The 17,986-nt window shown below is 37.4% G+C and overlaps 1 protein-coding gene across 1 annotated transcript in view; it reads right to left on the reverse strand.

Annotated features, from left to right (window-relative positions):
• LOC127647649 (sodium/calcium exchanger 1-like) overlaps positions 1–17,986 on the reverse strand; it is a 76,507-nt gene that overhangs the window by 1,893 nt on the left and 56,628 nt on the right. The window contains exons 5-8 of the mRNA XM_052132036.1: positions 10,059–10,165; positions 5,839–5,963; positions 4,794–4,893; positions 2,863–3,132 (exon numbers count right to left, since the gene is read on the reverse strand). Of these exons, the coding sequence (XP_051987996.1) occupies positions 2,863–3,132; positions 4,794–4,893; positions 5,839–5,963; positions 10,059–10,165 (602 nt within the window). The remainder of the gene's footprint in view (positions 1–2,862; positions 3,133–4,793; positions 4,894–5,838; positions 5,964–10,058; positions 10,166–17,986) is intronic.

Below are 17,986 nucleotides of genomic sequence, written 5' to 3' on the forward strand. Positions count from 1 at the left end.
GAAAAGGCAGATGGTTTTAATAAAAACATTCACACTATTAAATTTTTTTGTTAATTACATATATTAATGAAAAGTCATGTTCTGCAAAATTGAGTGATTATGACACAAACCAGAGAGTGACAGACAAAGAAATAGATAGATAGATAGATAGATAGATAGATAGATAGATAGATAGATAGATAGATAGATAGATAGATAGATAGATAGATAGATAGATAGATAGATAGATAGATAGATAGATAGATATTGTGAAATGATTGAGAGGAGGACAAGAAAAGGTAAAAGGGCAATCATAAAACAAACATGAGTGAGGAACTGAGAGAAAAATAAAGAGGAAAAGGAAGAGAAAGAAGGAAGAGAGAAAAAGTAGGACAGGGTGCAGGTGAGTGCATGGGGAGAAAGGAAGAAAAAACATGAGTTACAAACATACACACAATAATAAAACCAGCTGCATGGCCTAAAGATGAAATAATGTCCTTCTGCTCTAATAAATACCAACCACACACAAACACACAGCCAATGTCATTCACCTTGTCTATAATGATGAAAAGTTTACAAGTTTAAACTTTTTATTGATGCTTAGTGACATCAATATACACTGGCAGCCAGAAGTTTGGAATAATGTACAGATTTTGATGTTTCATAAGGAAATTGGTACTTTAATTCACCAAAGTGCTGTTCAACTGATCACAAAGTAGTCAGGACATACTGATGTAAAAAACAGCACCATCACTATCTGAAAAAATAAATTTTTGATCAAACCTAGAAAGGCCCCATTTCCAGCAGCCATCACTCCAACACCTTATCCTTGAGTAATCATGCTAAATTGCTAATTAGGTTCTTTAAAATCACTTGCCATTATATCAAACATAGTTGAAAGCTATTTTGTTAATTAAATGAAGCTTAACATTGTCTTTGTGGTTTTTGTTTTAGTTGCAACCGTATGCAATAGACTGGCATGCCTTAAGGTCAATATTAAGTCAAAAATGGCAAAAAAAGAATACACTTTCAGTAGAAACTCATCAGTCAATCATTGTGTTGAGGAATGAAGGCTATACAATGCTTGAAATTGCCCAAAAACTGAAGATTTTATACAAAGGTGTACACTACAGTCTCCAAAGACAAAGGACAACTGGCTCTAACAAGGACAGAAAGAGATGCGGAGGGCCAGATATACAACTAAACAAGAGGATATGTACATCAGAGTCTCTAGTTTGAGAAAAAGACACCTTACATGTCCTCAGCTGACAACTTCATTGAATTCTACCCGCTCAACACCAGTTTCATATACAACAGTCAAGAGAAGACTCAGGGGTGCAGACCTTATGGGAAGAATTGCAAAGAAAAAGACACTTTTGAAACAGAAAAACAAAAAGAAAAGGTTAGAATGAGCAAAGAAACAGACATTGGACAACAGATAATTGGAAAAGTGTGTAATGGATCTTAACCCCATTGAGCTTTTGTGGGATCAGCTAGACTGTAATGTGAGTGAGAAGTGCCTGACAAGCCAGCCAAATCTATGGCAAGTGCTACAGGAAGCGTGGGATGAAATTGTCAAGTATCTGGACAAACTGACAGCTAGAATGCCAAGGATCTGTAAAGCTGTTGATAAACCTTTGAAGTAGTTTAAGAAGTTCTGAACATTTTTTTCAAATTGCAATAGTAATTTTTCACATTATTAATGTCCTGGCTATACATTGTGATCAGTTGAATGCCACTTTGGTGATTAAAAGTACTAATTTCTTTACATAAGAGCAAAATATGTACATTGTTCCAAACTTTTGGCCGCCAGTGTACAGGCTTGTCACGTAGAACATGTACAAATATTAACCCTCAAGTTCTTTTCATATTAATGACAAATAATATTCTTTTATAGCATCTTATATCTAAATGCTTAACTTGTGATAATATCTAGAAAGTAGATTACAGCATTGAGTTACAGAGACCAAGCATCCATATTGGGAACACTAAGGCCACCTATAGGCAATACTTGTCACAACTGAAATTAACCATAATGCTTGATACATATCAGCATTTTCATTATAATAATAATAATAATACAGGTATATTTTGAGCTCACTGAGGTCTAAATCCATAAATCCCACCAAAATGCAAAACAAATGTGATTCAAGATGTTAATTACATTAACAAAATGTGTAAAAAAAAAAAGAGTTATTATGTTTATTGGAAAAAGGTATTAAACAAAGATTGTTCCGGTCATTACACTATTACACTTGTGCTCGTAACTGGTCCAGAATCATTTGTGTAAAGATGGCTGTGTATAATTGTGGGGTCCATTCACATCAATGATTCACTAACTCACTTCAGCCCCCACGCAACCTTAAAAAGGGACTTTCTACCAGTCTTCGAATTAATTACTGCTGTCTATCGCTATATATTGAGTTGGTTATACTGTATAAAATATGGTGTTTTCTTGTTTTATTTGTTTATTTAGAATAAATGCATGTTCAATTTAAACAAGCAACACTCATTTCTTAAAGAAATTGAAAAATCTTTAATTTACTTTAATTGAGGCTTAATTTAATATTTCATAAATTCATTCAATTCATGAATTTATTAATTTGCTCTAAACTTTCTTAATGTTTATTTCTAAGTTTTCTAATGCCTTTAAGGATAGGACGAGTCAAGAGTGACCAGAAAGCATTACGGAAGGAGAGGGGGAGTGGGATCGGGACATGACAAAGGCTTTACCTGAACCGTGTTTCTGTGAGCCAACAGCTCTTTATGTGTCATTAGCATGTGCGCTACCCACTATGCCAGAGCTCTGACCCAATTTATTTGAATTATCTGAAATCTGGTGACAAGTAATTGCATTCGGCCACATTTTTCTTTGACACTAACCTGGGACAGAGGTCCCCAAGGCCACAAACACTACAGCGGTGACTGAATCCTTCAGGCCAACAGTGCAACCAAAGTGACAAGCGAGATCGCCCGTGACTGCCGTCAACACACCAATCAGACAGATAGACACAATGAAGCAGGCCCATCCATTCCAGTACTCTGTGGGTGGGACGAAGGCAAATAGAACCTTCCAGAAGACTGTGAGGAAGTGCATAATGTAATCAAAGCAGGACGGAAGACGCTCCTCACCACTCTCTTCGTCATCATCACCTGAGAGTTCAAAGCAAGATGAAGATAAGTTGTGACATATAGAATGACAACTTGCTTTGAATGTGGTTTAGCATAAAAGAGAACCCTTGGGATTAATATCCTTGAGTTTCAAATGAACATGGCACAACATACTGTATGGTTTAGACTGCATGTTTTAGAAATTGATAGATCAATATATTTTGGCAGAAGCTAAAAAGCCATTAATATCTGAGACAGAGCACACAGATTCACAGAGTGCCACAGTCAGGTTCTGGAAATAAAAATCTCATCAATTTTTCCACGAAAGAAAAATATTTTTAACAATAACATATAAACCTTTCATGAAAGACCTACCGTGAGCTCTGAGGTTGTTATGTGATTATATACTATATGCTTTTGTAAAAGCCACAAATCAGTGTGATTTCAACGTAATTTTTAAACAATGAAGCTTCCAGTTTTTTACGATTGCTTACACAGTAAAATTTAAAATAACACAGTCTTTACAACATGACCCACATACTCAAATATTTAGACAGACTACACAACATTGTCACAGCAGATGAAATACATTGTCATCTGGGACAATGTATCTTTCCACCGATCTGCTCTGGTCCAAAACTGGTTTCATCAGTATCCACAATTTTCACTCCAATACCTCCCAACATACTCTCCCTTCCTTAACTCCATTGAGGAGTTTTTTTCGGCAGGGCGGTGGAATGTTTATGATCTCCAGCCCTATGTCAGGATACCCCGCATTCAAGCCATGGAGGAGGCCTGCGACCTAATTGATGCAGGGTCTGTGCAAGGATGGATTCGCTATTCAAGAAGATTCTTTCCTCGCTGTCTTGCGAGAGAGGTCATGTGTGATGTGGACAAAGGTTTAGGTTTTTATTTTTTATTCATGATTAAAAATCAATGTACACATGCGTACACGCCATTTAACAAACACAGCAATTTTAGGTCTATGTGTCAAGTTAACCAGAGTTTGAAACTTAATAAAACACGTCCAGCTGTGTTTGAACGCAAAATCACATCCTCATCTTGTGCTGTCCCTAGTGTCAAGGAGCCTGAGTGTGGTTTATTCTCTGTACAGCTGCGGAAAGTGTTGCCTGTACTGTACATCTGGAGTTTTGCTCAGATGGAAGGAATATTCCTTATTACGGTCCAGGGAAAAGATAAATCGCATACATTTTTTAAAGCATTATACGCACTGCATTAATGCATTAAATCAGCAGCCCTAGTTATTACAGGACAATGCCTACGTTGCTGGGTGATGTAAGTACGCAATCTATTCCAACTACATACCTGCATACCTAAAGAACATACTTTATTACTGGCGGAGAAGTCCGTCCTTCATCAAATGCAATGCATACTCTGACAGTACATGATTTCGGACACAGCAACAGTCTCATTTACCTTTGTTTTTTTGATGAATTTCCAATACTTTTTAGCTTCAAATCAAAGTTTGTAATGTTGGGACCCTTCTGGGAGCTGGTTGGATTATTTTAAGGCTTAAAACTCTTTATAGAAGAATATTTTGAATTTTAAGAAAGGTAAAAAATAAAAGAGAAAAATACTTCTGAAACCAAGGCCACTAAAAATGTGGGCGGTCACTACTGTGCTCTATAATGGATATCATAGTGGATAGGATGTAAAGTATGAACAAACAGGAAGTAGCATACCTGCACTCACAGTAACAGCACTAACAAACTGCTCTCTCCAGCTACTGCTGCCCACAACCAGAGCCAGGTTAGTCTTCTTAATGAGCTTATCCACAGTACTCTACACACATAGACAGACACAACAACATATTTAACAAAGTTTTGTAATTTTAATGCTAAAATACACTATAATCAATATGTTATTATTTGTATTAACTTATCTTTTCTAAGGCACATAAAACTGTGCTATATTCTCAATATAATCACAGCTGAAGGGTGTTGTTAGGCACAACAAGCTGCACAGTGATATAAATCACGCATAGCTGTCACTATATTGTGTATTTTAGCATTTTATTAACTAATCTGCATCCAGGACCAGGATGTAATTGTGTAACGGTATACCTCGATTTAAAAACAAGCCCTTTTCATACAGTTGACATCTTCATATTCACGGTTTTGCATAAATGTAATTTTTTTCCAGAACTTTCTAAAACCCAAATCAGTTCAATTAAGACAGAATCGCTACATGTAAAGTACAAAGCATCATATAACTTGACGTGATAATATAAGTCTTTAAATTGCGACTTACAAAATGGAAAGTGATACTGTAGCTGACAGGCAGTACTGGAAAAATCACCAATAAATAAACTGCAAATAAATAATTATTCATTTTTCAGTTCATGTTGTTTAGAATCTAACTATATTACAAAAGCAACCAATTTCGGAATCAAATTGTAACCTGGGCAGGATCGTTACAAATTTAATTATTTAAATTTTTTTTTTGCTAAATTCAGTATCATAAATCTTAAAATAATAATTACAAAAATATTTCTGAATGGCAGACAGGATGGCATAGTACAATTGCAGTAGGGAACATGTCTTTTTTTAAGTTTAATTTTGCTATAACTGAATGCAACTTAACAATGCAACTTAATACCACAAGAGTGTAATACCATGTTATTGTTTATGACAGTTATCATACCAAGAAAATCTCATACCGTTATCTCTAACCAGGACTATCCATTTTTTTAAGCTGCATTGCTATCTTGAGGTAAATAAGTTTTACCTTAAACTCATAGGACTCTTCAATCACCACCTCCAGCCTGGTATGTTCTCCCAGACTGGGACATCCCATCTTAGCCACTTCCTCTTCCTCAGCCCCAACCTCAGGTCTATTCTCATTAGAGTCTCCTACAGTACACAATGATACAGATGAACAGTGCAAGAGAAAAAAATAGATTATTTAAAACATATTCATAGAAGTCCTAAAATGTCCCAGAGTGAAAAAAAGATGACTGCAAAAGAAATTGCTGAATGGAGAGATTCTAAAACTGACAAGTAGGAAATTCCATATATCTTATCAAAGTCACTGTGCTAATTACATTTTAAAATTGCCAGAGGAGGATGCATAAAAAAATTTAGGGAATAATGATAGCCTCCAGTCACACTGCTGACAATTATTTTCTAGTTTCAAACGTCACTAGCTGCAGGTATTAGTGGCTAATAAATATATATACCAAGATGCACATTATCTACAAAGCTAGAGAGAGAGAAAATAATTTTCACTTCATTAAAATCATGTCTTTAAACTGAAAATAACATTACATAATTAGAGCTCAACCGAAACGCTCAATCCAGTTATGTTTATTAATTCTGCTTTTTCTTTTCTTTTATCGGTTACCTTTCATCTTTCAACACTTTGTTCATACCCTCCTCTTTTAATGACCTCTACAGTTGCTTTATGTGTGGCTTCAGATGCACTGCTCATTTGCAAGTTTTAATTTTTGTTTAATAACTGAGAACGTTCAGCCGAGTATGACACAAAAACACAGTTGCTGGTGTAAATATGAGTGGGATACAGAATTGGTTCTTTGGGTGCACTTCAATGGCTAATTATAAAACAGTTTATTATTACTCAATGAATACGATAAGCAAAGGTGTGAATTTGTGAGAACATGTGACCTGTGAGCATGATGGGAGCTTAGTTTTGTAGCTCTGCAGACCATACTTATATTCACTGAATTATCAATGTTAATTAACCAATTTTTGGGCTAATCTTTAACTATTCAATATTTTGGCAGGTGCAATGTGAACAAACACATGAAATGGACAAGATGGAGGAGTCTCTCACTGCCATGATTGCTTCAGCGATGGAGAAGCAACCAGTGTTCTTTGAAGCACAGTTTAAAACATTGCAAGACAGATTAGACAACATTCAGAGAGCTATCAGGCTGTCTGTAAGATAATTTTGCAACAGATATTCAAGCATGAGAAGCCGAATCAGTCAGACAGAGAAAAACAATGAAACATGTTCTGTTTAACTTGCGGCCTACAAGGACAAACTAGCTGATTTGGAACACAGAGATAATGTACGCATCATGAACCTACACGAAGGTGTTGAATCCTCTAATCTCTTGTCCTACATTTCAATGCCTTTGCCACTATGGTTTCCTTCGTTGACTGACGTAAACCCAGAGATTATGCGAGCTCCTCACGTTGAACCTCCCAACAACACAGGCAGGCCTTGAACGGTCATCATGAAGATGCTGCGTTTTACTCAGGGCAGCTAGGAAACCTCCACTTAAGGTTGACGGGAAAGACATCAGATTTACCACGGATTACAGTATCATTACCATTAACCGTCACCACGCCTTCATGGAGGTCACCAGCAAATCACAGAAAATGGGCTATCAGACCTTTTTGATCTACCCGGCACAACATAAGCTGACTCGAGCCAAACTAGCCTATCTGGCAAACTATTGTTGTATTTGTTATTAATCTATTATTTATGAGTGGGGCAAAGGTTGTTCTATCGTGTCTGCTGACTTTCTCGGGGCCACGTTGTCCAACAGTTGGCTAATGATTCGCCCATGTGTTTTTTTTCACAGGGAGATTTTCTATTCTTCCATGTGTTTTCTTATTTTTGTGGCAAGTTGGGAGTCCTTGGGGGTTGTGGCGACCATGGTGGGTGGGTATTTCTCCTTCTGTAGCATTATGTGTCATTTGAAGGTTCAGTTAATTGCTTTATGCTTTTTCAATGGTATAGACCCGTGTTGGTCAATCATTTTGGATAAAGAATGGCATTGGAACTCTTCACATTATTAGCTGAAATGTGAATGGATTGAATGGCGTGCTGCCTGTGCCTACCTGGCACTTATTCAAGAGTCACATTTAAGGAAACCAGGCATCCAGAGGTTCTCTAATAAATGTTATTACGAGGCTGCATCACTTCATTAGACAGTAAATCTTGTCATGTTGAAACAAAGACTTTCTTTTAACATCTTGGAAAGGTATAACTGTGAGGAAGGTAGAGTGTCATACATAACAGCATATATAGTGGGTAAGATTTTTGCTTTTATTTTTATTTAAGCTCAGTCTCAGTTTGATCCAAAAACGTTCCTGCTTTAACAACAACTTTATTATGAAGTCAGGATTGTTTCCTTATCATCGTTGCTGACATGAATGCTGTAGTTGATCTATACCTCGATCATTCCTGTTTGAAAAACCATCCATCACAGTCTTTATCGACTACTGCTCTGTGTAAATGTATGTCCGATTTTAGCTTAATTGATGTATATCACACTCTTCATCCTACTATGAGACTGTACACATTCTATTCCTACAGACAGATAAATTATTCTACACTGGATTATATTCTCATATCTTCAGAAATACAGTGTTGTAATAAGGCCATGTCGTCTCAGCTAAACTCTCTCTTGTGTCTGCTCCAAATAAGGCACAAATGCACAAAACTAGGAGAACTTATTATATAAACAGGCTAAACCAAGTCATCTTCTAGCTCTTAGTCTAAAGAACAGTGAAAAATATTCAAATATTATGGCAATTCAAACTCCCGATGCCTTGATAAGTGAACCCAAGGGCATTAATAAAGAATCTAGGAGAATAGAATAGTTAATCGCATAGATATGGATCTGACTCGTTGGTCTGCACTACATTTTATCCTTAAAATCCCGGATTCATTAAAATGTATGTTTTTACCTTGCATTAATTTTATACAGTAATATTCCTTTAAAGAGTGCGAAGAGGCGTTTGGGCCCAATAATATCATATCTTCTCTTTATCTGGTGCACTGCATCAAAGTTCTCTCACAATGATAATAAATGCCATACTTTTAACATTTGAGATCTGCCATGCGAGCTCTGTGGGTTACTACTATCCTTTCTCTCACATTGCACACAGTGCTAACAGAAAAAGGATGTACATAGGGTATGGTATCATCTTTATATTTGTTGTTTTTGGAAGCCTCCTAAACAACTACCAATACTGGACATCTGGCATAGAGATAGATATATGTGGTGCAAGCACAGAAGCCAATAATGGCGATATTTGCTGGGATGGTTAAGACATGTTTCAAAATACCCTAACCTACAATTAATCCATTACAAATTGGTTTTCATTACAAAAGATGGATGTATTTCACCCCCAGGAAATGTTATTTAATGAAACTATCCCCTTCTCTTAATTGTAATTTATGTTCCGTGGGCTCCACAGGCACTTATGAGCACATGGGACTTCTGTCAAGTAAATAAGTTTTGGGTACAGATATCTGCGACTTTAAAGGACATTCCTGAGATTGCGATACCATGCTGTCCTAAACGTTTGCTTCTAAATGGCGATTCAACTCCATCTTACACATTGTGAATGGAATTATCAGTGGCCAGAATACATGGAGCTACTCAAAAAATTCTCTCAGCATGGTCAAGGGCAGTCTCCAAAATTAAGGAACTGTTCTAATTGATGTACATTATACATATATTTTTTTTTATTAATTTTGCTTCAAAGTATCATTCTATTGAATAGTCATGATAAAGTTTTAATGTATGTATTATCAATAACTGCACTAAAAAGTGATGCAGGTGAGTCGGGGTGGGGGGAGGTAACATGGTCGCCATGGGTGGGTGGGAAGTGATAAAAAATGGTCAGACTGTTCAGAGTGTTGTACTTTGATATTTGTATATTTTTACTCTAGCATTGCTATCTATTGTTATTAACACTGTTTGCAGTCTTGAATAAAACATTTATCACAAAAAAACATGACTGATTCAATGTAAGGATACAATTTTGAGACTGTGTTTGGCAAAGGAAATTTGTGTATTTAAACTGTTGATATTTTTCACTTTGTTAATTAATCTAAATATAATATAAGACGCCCATAGTTTACAGTATGCACATTTGTTGCCATTTCTCTCCATTAGGTTCAATGGCTTAATGTTTTCACTTAGACATGGAAGAACTTACATGCACACACAAATGTACACACTTTACCATGTTTCTGTCCAATCTCCAGTAACACTGGCTCTCCTAACTCAATGCTGAATGTCTTGTTCTTTTCATACTCTTCATCATCTATAATCTTCACCTCAATAGTCTTCCTGTAAAAGGAGAAGAATAAAAACAGATTGAGTGTGATTGAGAGAAAGAGATTGGTCATATACTTCATTATCAGTATGTTTTTTTTTTTATTGTTCATTTGTGAAACTTTGTATTAAACCTGTTATAATCCTGTTATACAAGCTATAATGACAGAAAGGAAGTGTCATTCCTTTTTTACACACAATTAAAACATTGTTTTTATTTCTCTAACACGTGCATGCACACGTTGTGACACTATCTCTCTGAATGCAGAGACATTTTCTTTAATGAACCCATGTGAGTTCATCTGTAATTTACGCCAGGATTCGAATAAACCTGACATAAACAACCACACTCCCATAATCACACTCCCATCATCCCATGCATTATTATGAAATTCCGTAGTGCCAATCTAAATGACATTGAAGATTAGTACAGGAAGAATCATTGTTTCATAATATACAAAGTGAGAATAAGGCCGGTATATAGATATATTTACAGCAGTACCTTTTCACTCAAGAACCTTGAGCAATAAAATGAATTGCACAAAAGCTTATACAACTATATTTTAACTGTTCTGCCAACATCCTGCATTGAAATCCATGATATTCATCACTTACACAAAGTTACCAAAGGTTGTACAATCATTGTTTTGGACATGGTACTGTAATACTACATGTATTATGTATTATTACAAGTACCATGGTAATACCATGGTATTCTTTGAAATAACTTGAATTACCATGTAAATACCACGGTACATGATTATGACAATCATTCAGTACCATGGCCTGGGGTGAGGCCAATTAAGGGCTGGTCCACCTAATCATAGATTTAACTTTTTTTAACACAAAATATACTATATGGCAAAAGGTTTGTGGACACCCCATTTTAATTGGCATGTTTGGCTATTCCATTTATTCAGGTGAAGTCAAATCTTAATGTACAGAATACAGTGGCATTCTAAATGCATGTTCAAGCATGACAATGCCCCTGTGCACAATGTCCAGAAAGAAATAATGTACTGAGTCTGGTGTGGAAGAACTTGACTGGCCTGCACAAATCCCAGACCTGAACACCTTTAGGATGAACTGGATGCAGACTAAGTTCAGTTCAGTTTAGTTAGAACAGTAGAGCAGTTTGTTACATTTCTGGAGTTAATTACAACACCTTACACTAATAACAACACCTAAAAAAGAAGTTAACTTGCTGACAATACATTAAAGTAAATTTGCAGCCCTAAATGAATGCTTCGTAAATAGTCTCATAAAGAAGGCTACACTTTATTACATTCGCAATTCAATTATAGAGTATGCACAGAGCTCTATGCTATTGCAACAAGATCCACTTACTAGTATATTTCTGATCCTGCATATTATATACTGTGTATGTATGTAAATATATGGAGTGGAGGAGCAATATTTTATTTATTTATGTAGTACATTATTTATCTTTTTAGAGTACTGAATTTTTTACACTTTTTCAGCTATGCCAGCGATAGGCTTACAGACTTAAAGTATATCTGTGTCTATACACTATATGTATGGGTCACATATGTCACCCTCAGTAGAAGCATACTATCATAATGCCTGCCTTCCCTATCCATTTTTCTCCTTCAACATTTCTTGTTCTGTCCTACTACTAGTAAATTTCCCCATGCCTGCCATCCCATTCCCACTTCACTGCACTCTTATTTGTTTTTTTTTTAGCTGAATCCAGCAGCTCAATTAAGATCTTGTCAGCTATGTGTTCTATTGCTTTTGGCTGCTGCCTCTCCCTACATTAGCATTGCTCTTTAATATTGCAAAATAGTAAAGATAGAAAGGAGCTTGAGAGGAAGGGAAGGGAAGGAAAGAAAGTAAAGAGAGAAGGTTTTATTAACATACTATATATTTATGTATATTGAAGCATTATTTAGCCCATTTCCTTAAGTGGAGGTCCTACAACATTTCCCCTTTATTTAATTTCTAAAGTAGGCTTCTAAGAATGTTAAGATATTAATTTAATTGATCAATTGTCACACATTATACATACATTTCTGCATATACATGGTGAAATTATTTATTTTTCACATATCCCAGCTGAGCTAAGCTGGGGTCAGAGTGCAGGGTCAGCCATGATACGGCACCCCTGGAGCAGATAGGCTTGCTCAAGGGCCCAACAGTGGTATCTTGGTGGTGTTGGGGCTTGAACCCCTGACCTTCTGATCAGTAACCCAGAGCCTTAACCGCTGAGCCACCACTGCCCCATTATAAGTTGAGAGTAGCATTACATTAAAAAGAGAGAGGAGATTATTTGTGAATGATACAGAATCACAACCAGTTTGTGTCAGAGCGCCAAAATCTGCATATTGAACTGTGTGAACAATGTGCGCAAACTTTTCAGGAGAAGATGCAGAAGACACCTGATCATCTCCTCCTCAATCACACATACACCTCAATCAGTGTCTAATCAACATTCTGCACTTAACGTCCTTTAGCTCTTGCTTATCGTGATGATTAGCCGGGTGTGGATTGTGATAATTAATAGGAGAAAAGGACCAGCGTGTTCAGTATGTTAAACTGTGTAAGTAGTTTAATTAATGCAACTCACACACGAACAGAGACTGATTAATGAAGATAAATATTACACCAACCTATAATCACTAGAAGAAAGGATTGATGAATTTCATTATTATTCACATTTTATTATTTAAAAACACATTAGGTGTTGTAGTTCTTCATATACCCCTTCCATATGAGGAAAGATCTTCATACTAAAGCAAACATGTTTACATGCATATTGATGCATGTGGAATGATGAAAATGTAATCGTAGTTCTAGCAGGAAGCTCTTAGGATTCAATCTGTCAGGCATCCCATCCAATCACAATACAGCCTCCGCATTATATGCCTGCCAGCTGCCTCTCATTGTTTGCATACTTCCCTGCTTTCACCCCCCTCCACACCATCAACACCAGTTTAGGTCCCGTCCTGGGCGGGGTAAGCTACACTTCCCTGCTGTCATCACCTCCGGCAGGATCTGACGGTTCGAATCGGAGTGATGAACCACAGGACGGGGCTTATGCCAAATGATACAAGTATTTTTCATTCATATTAATTATAATAATTTCGAGTCTTTCTGATACAGGGGCGTTGCTAGGATCTTGATACATTGGGGGCTTAGCCCAGTCCCCACCCTCCACCCACCCCCGCCCGCCCGCCCGCTTTTGGTAACTACTTCTTCTACTCATAGGCACATAATAATAAGCAATAATAATATAAATGGGGGGTCTGGGGGACCTCCCCCAAGAAATGTTGCCCATTAAACACTTCATTTCCTGCATTCAGGTGCATTTTTTTAGCATTTTAAATGATAGGTAAAAAGATAGAATGCTTTATTTGTAGAACTGTAACAGCTATTCACGGAAACACAAATAAATAATACATGAATATTAAATAAGTAATAATGTATCCTGAATTTTACTTGTAACATTGGATAATGGGAAAAGGTAGAGGTGACTTGTTGAGTCAGTGACATGAATCTAATTATCTATTAATCTAACCAAATTAACCTCAAAAACATGAAGTTTAGTACTGTTTTCCGAGCTCACTCACTTTGGGATTGTAGCCGAGGCCGTTTGCTGGCCTCAGGAGGTGGAGGACTGCCGTCTTGCGGCGCTTAAAAAATTGCCGGATATCCATTTTTACATTAGACGTTTGGGCTAGTGAGTGACGGATGAATCTTGATGCAGTCTGCTGCTTCCTGCTGATTGGTCAACAAGACAGCACGCTGTATATAGCTGGTAGTAGTCAATATCGATGCACGCAGTATGGAGCGCATTATGAAAGACTTCGTCTTAGGTTTAAACAACCTATGAAACTATTAATGAACAATATGAAACTAAAACGACATAAGCTTAATTTAAAATGGCTTAGGAACTATCTATTTAGAGGTGGATAAACGCAATTTAGAGGTGGATAAACCCACTTTGGAGGTGGGTAAACGCTATTTCCGAATTTTGGGAGGTGCGTAAATGGCGTTTATGTGCGTTTAGCCTCCACTACATCCCTGAATAACGTTAATTTACACATCGTGTTTCAATCGCCAAATCAGATGTATAGGCTACTTCATCTACATTCCTCACGAGAAACGGATTCTGGCTCACAAAATGGATTAGCTATAGGCGAAATAGTAAGGTCCCACGTACTTTATATATACAGTACATGTTCTGCATTAATACCACAGTGAGTAACTTACAGGGCTAGTAAGTTAGACCAGGTTTGCTTAAGAGCCTTCACCGACCTGAGCTTAATGATGAGGGAACGGCGCCAGTAGATAACTCTTCTTGCCTCCCTCGTATCGTTCATGACTCCTTATTTTACTTTTTAAAAAGTGTCTAATGTCCATAATAGCTACCACCAGAAGCCACAAACAACAATGACAGTCAAGCCCTAAACTAAAGCTGTAAGTTAACCGATGACTCTTTCAGGCTCTCTCCTCTGGTGCGCACTCGAAATACAAGCATTCTGTAACCATAGTAACTTTGATCTGCTTGAACACATTTTAATCGTCTTTAATACATGATTCCGAAGGATAGATTAAAAGACCCGGTACATTTTTTTAAATAAATACAAAATTATTAAAAAATAATAATAATTATCAATAAATTAAATTTTTTGAGATCCGGGGCTATAAAAAAAACATCCGGGGCTGAAGCCCCGGATGCCCATGTCTAACGACGCGCCTGTTCTGATAGAATGGTATATCAATGCTTAGTACAAATTCAGTAAACCTTTAACTTTTACTTGAGCTTTGCCCTCTTTAGTAACTAAGGATACATTCTTCTGGTCCAGTATTAAGCTCTTACACTTTACCAAGGTGAAAGTAAAAGGAAGACTGGTGATAATAACTGTAGACAATCAACAGATAGCCAGGGGACTTTCTTTTTTTTTAAACAATAAGATTTTAGGTAGAATGCAAAATGGAAATCAATGTTTTGAAGTAAGTCTGTTTAATAAAATTGCCACAATTCATTGAGGTTAACATTGAAGTGTGTCATTTCTGTGCCACTAGGGACAATAAACAGGATCACAATTTTTTTTCAAACAGGTTCACAAAGACTCCTACCGCTAATTTGCCATTGTTCAGGCAAACCAAAACCAAATGCAATCGTTTAGCCAAAAGTTGCCATTTTAGAAAGCGTCACAGTGCTTTCACTGTTAGTTGTGTGTTTCACAGCTAGTTCAATCTTCTGTAAAAAGCCAACAAATGACTTATTTATAGTTGTCTCTGCATTTGAATATCAAAAGAATTACACACTTCATCTTTAAGGGTAACAAAGCTGAGGGCAGATGTGATGCATAGTAATAAGTACAGCAATACACATAACGTTCAGACACGCAGATGTGGCAGTCATGACACCGATCACACAAAAAAATGCATGTAATTCCATCCATAATCCATAAAGCTTGAAAACCAGTTATGTAATGTTATATTTAAATGAACTTCAAATGAAAAAACCTTTCTCTAATCAACATTTTCGTTCTTAACCTCACCTATGGTTATGAAGGCTGGGTCATGAATAAAAAAACTAGGTCGCGAGTACAAGCGGCCGAAATAGGTTTCCTCAGAAGGGTTGCGGGCTTCGCCCTCAGAGATAGGGTGAGGAGCTCAGTCATCCGTGAGGAGCTCGGAGTAGAGCCGTTGCTCCTTTGCGTCGAAGGGGCCAGTTGAGATGGTTTGGGCATCTGGTAAGGATGCCCCCTTGGCGCCTCCCTAGGGAGGAGTTTCAGGCACGTCCAGCTGGGAGAAGGCCTCGGGGAAGACCCAGGACTAGGTGGAGAGATTACATTTCCACACCGGCCTGGGAAAGCCTCGGGGTCCGCCAGTCAGAGCTCGTCTGGAGCTGCAGCCCCTGCGACCCGACTTTGGATAAGCGGTTAAAGATGGATACTTTAATGATTTATTACACAGCTCTCTGGAATATTTGATTCTGATTGGTCAGTTGCAACATTCTGTGATAAAATATTTTTGTTTGATGACCACTAAACTGTATATTTTACACACACACACACACACACATTGAGAGTCAAGTCATGACCAACAAATAGAGCCACACTCCCACGACTTGATCAATACAACAGTTTCTATTATCCAAAATAACTTTTAATATGTGAAACGTTTTATGTTTCAATGTATTTCGCCCTAATCAGCCTCACATAGCTATAGTGGAAAGCACAGCACTATCCCTCCCCTTATCTTTCGCTCTCACACAAACTCTCATGGGAGCGCACCCCATGACACACTGGGATTTTAAACAGTTGTTTAGCAATGGAAAAGCTGTACAAGTATGGCAACACTTACTGCTGAGACTTAAACTTACACTTTGGCAATGTCTCTCTTTTTCTCACGTGTACACACACATACACACACACACGCACACACAAAACCTTGTTACTCTAATGCCGAAACTCAGCACATCCTCCGTTGCTAGTTCTAAAGTGATGCTTTTGAACTAGCAACGAAGGCTTGAGTTTATCAAAGCTAGATTATCTTGATCAATACAACAGTTTCTATATTATCTGAAATATCTGTGGGAAACACCCTCGCGCTGCCCCTACCCCTGTCTTAAGCTCTCTCACACAAACTTGGACACACATACATATACGCATTACACACACACTTACTCGAGAGCAAAAAACAGAGCCGTCATGTTAGCGCAGACCTGCATCTCAGTAGGGTTGAAAATAGTTGTTAAGGTATACATTGGAGAAGTTATATACAAAAATGGCGACACACAATGCTGCTGAAAAGTGGTAAAAATCTTGACGAGAACCTTCTGACAAGAGCTACAACAAAAAAGGTAATCCCAGGAGTGAACTCTCTTAGTTTATGAGTTTCTCTCTTTTGATCCCTCAAAAACATACTCTCTCTCTCTCACACACACACACACACACACACACACACACACACACACACACACACAAAAACGCACTACCTCACTACTCCAGTAAGTGCTCCAGTAAAGCAGCGCAAGCCTCGCTATCCTCTGTTGCTAGCTCTAAATTGATGTTTTGGAACTAGCAATGAAGGCTTGGACTGTATCAAAGCATGATGCTGAATCTGTGGCAGATAAAAGTTCCACTCACAAGAGCATTTTAGGGACAAAAAACAGAAAATATCTTGCATACACTGAAACCAGGGAGAGCTGCTTGGGGCAGAACAAACACACACACACACACACACACACACACACACACACACACACACACACACACACACACACATACACTCTCACCTCCCTGGTGATAAATGGTGACACATGTTGGGTGGGGTTATTGATCTAATAAGGTCAGGTGAAAAGATTTTAGTGGTTCATTCAGTCAAACTTTTAAATTCCTAATTTTGTCTTTTGCCGGTGAGCACATGTTTTTGATCTGGCACTCCCTAGACAACAGCTTTCTAATTAAAGAACAATGGCGAGTAGCTTATGGGTGGCACGGTATGTGTCTCTGTACATTGCTCTCATGTTAAGGAATAAGGAACGCCACTTTTGAGACAGATAGAGGAGTGTTTCTCAAACTTGCTGGTAAGAAAAATGTCTGCCACAAGCCACACTTTAAAAAAGGATATAAAATAAATGTATGAAATAGATTTTTTAAAGGACTCTATTTTCTAACTAGGAATGTGAATATCAAGCATCATGATGTGAACTGCATTATTATATAGTGGAACCTAAAAATGGTGAATCTCAGTTCTGCACTCATGCACTCCATTTCTACGTCACTTTATTTTTAGAAAAGAAAACCCTGACTTGCAAATTTATGTAGCCTCAAATGGTGAAAGACACCTGTTGCATTC

Source organism: Xyrauchen texanus, chromosome 1 (assembly GCF_025860055.1).
Source record: "Xyrauchen texanus isolate HMW12.3.18 chromosome 1, RBS_HiC_50CHRs, whole genome shotgun sequence".
Lineage (NCBI taxonomy): Eukaryota > Metazoa > Chordata > Actinopteri > Cypriniformes > Catostomidae > Xyrauchen > Xyrauchen texanus.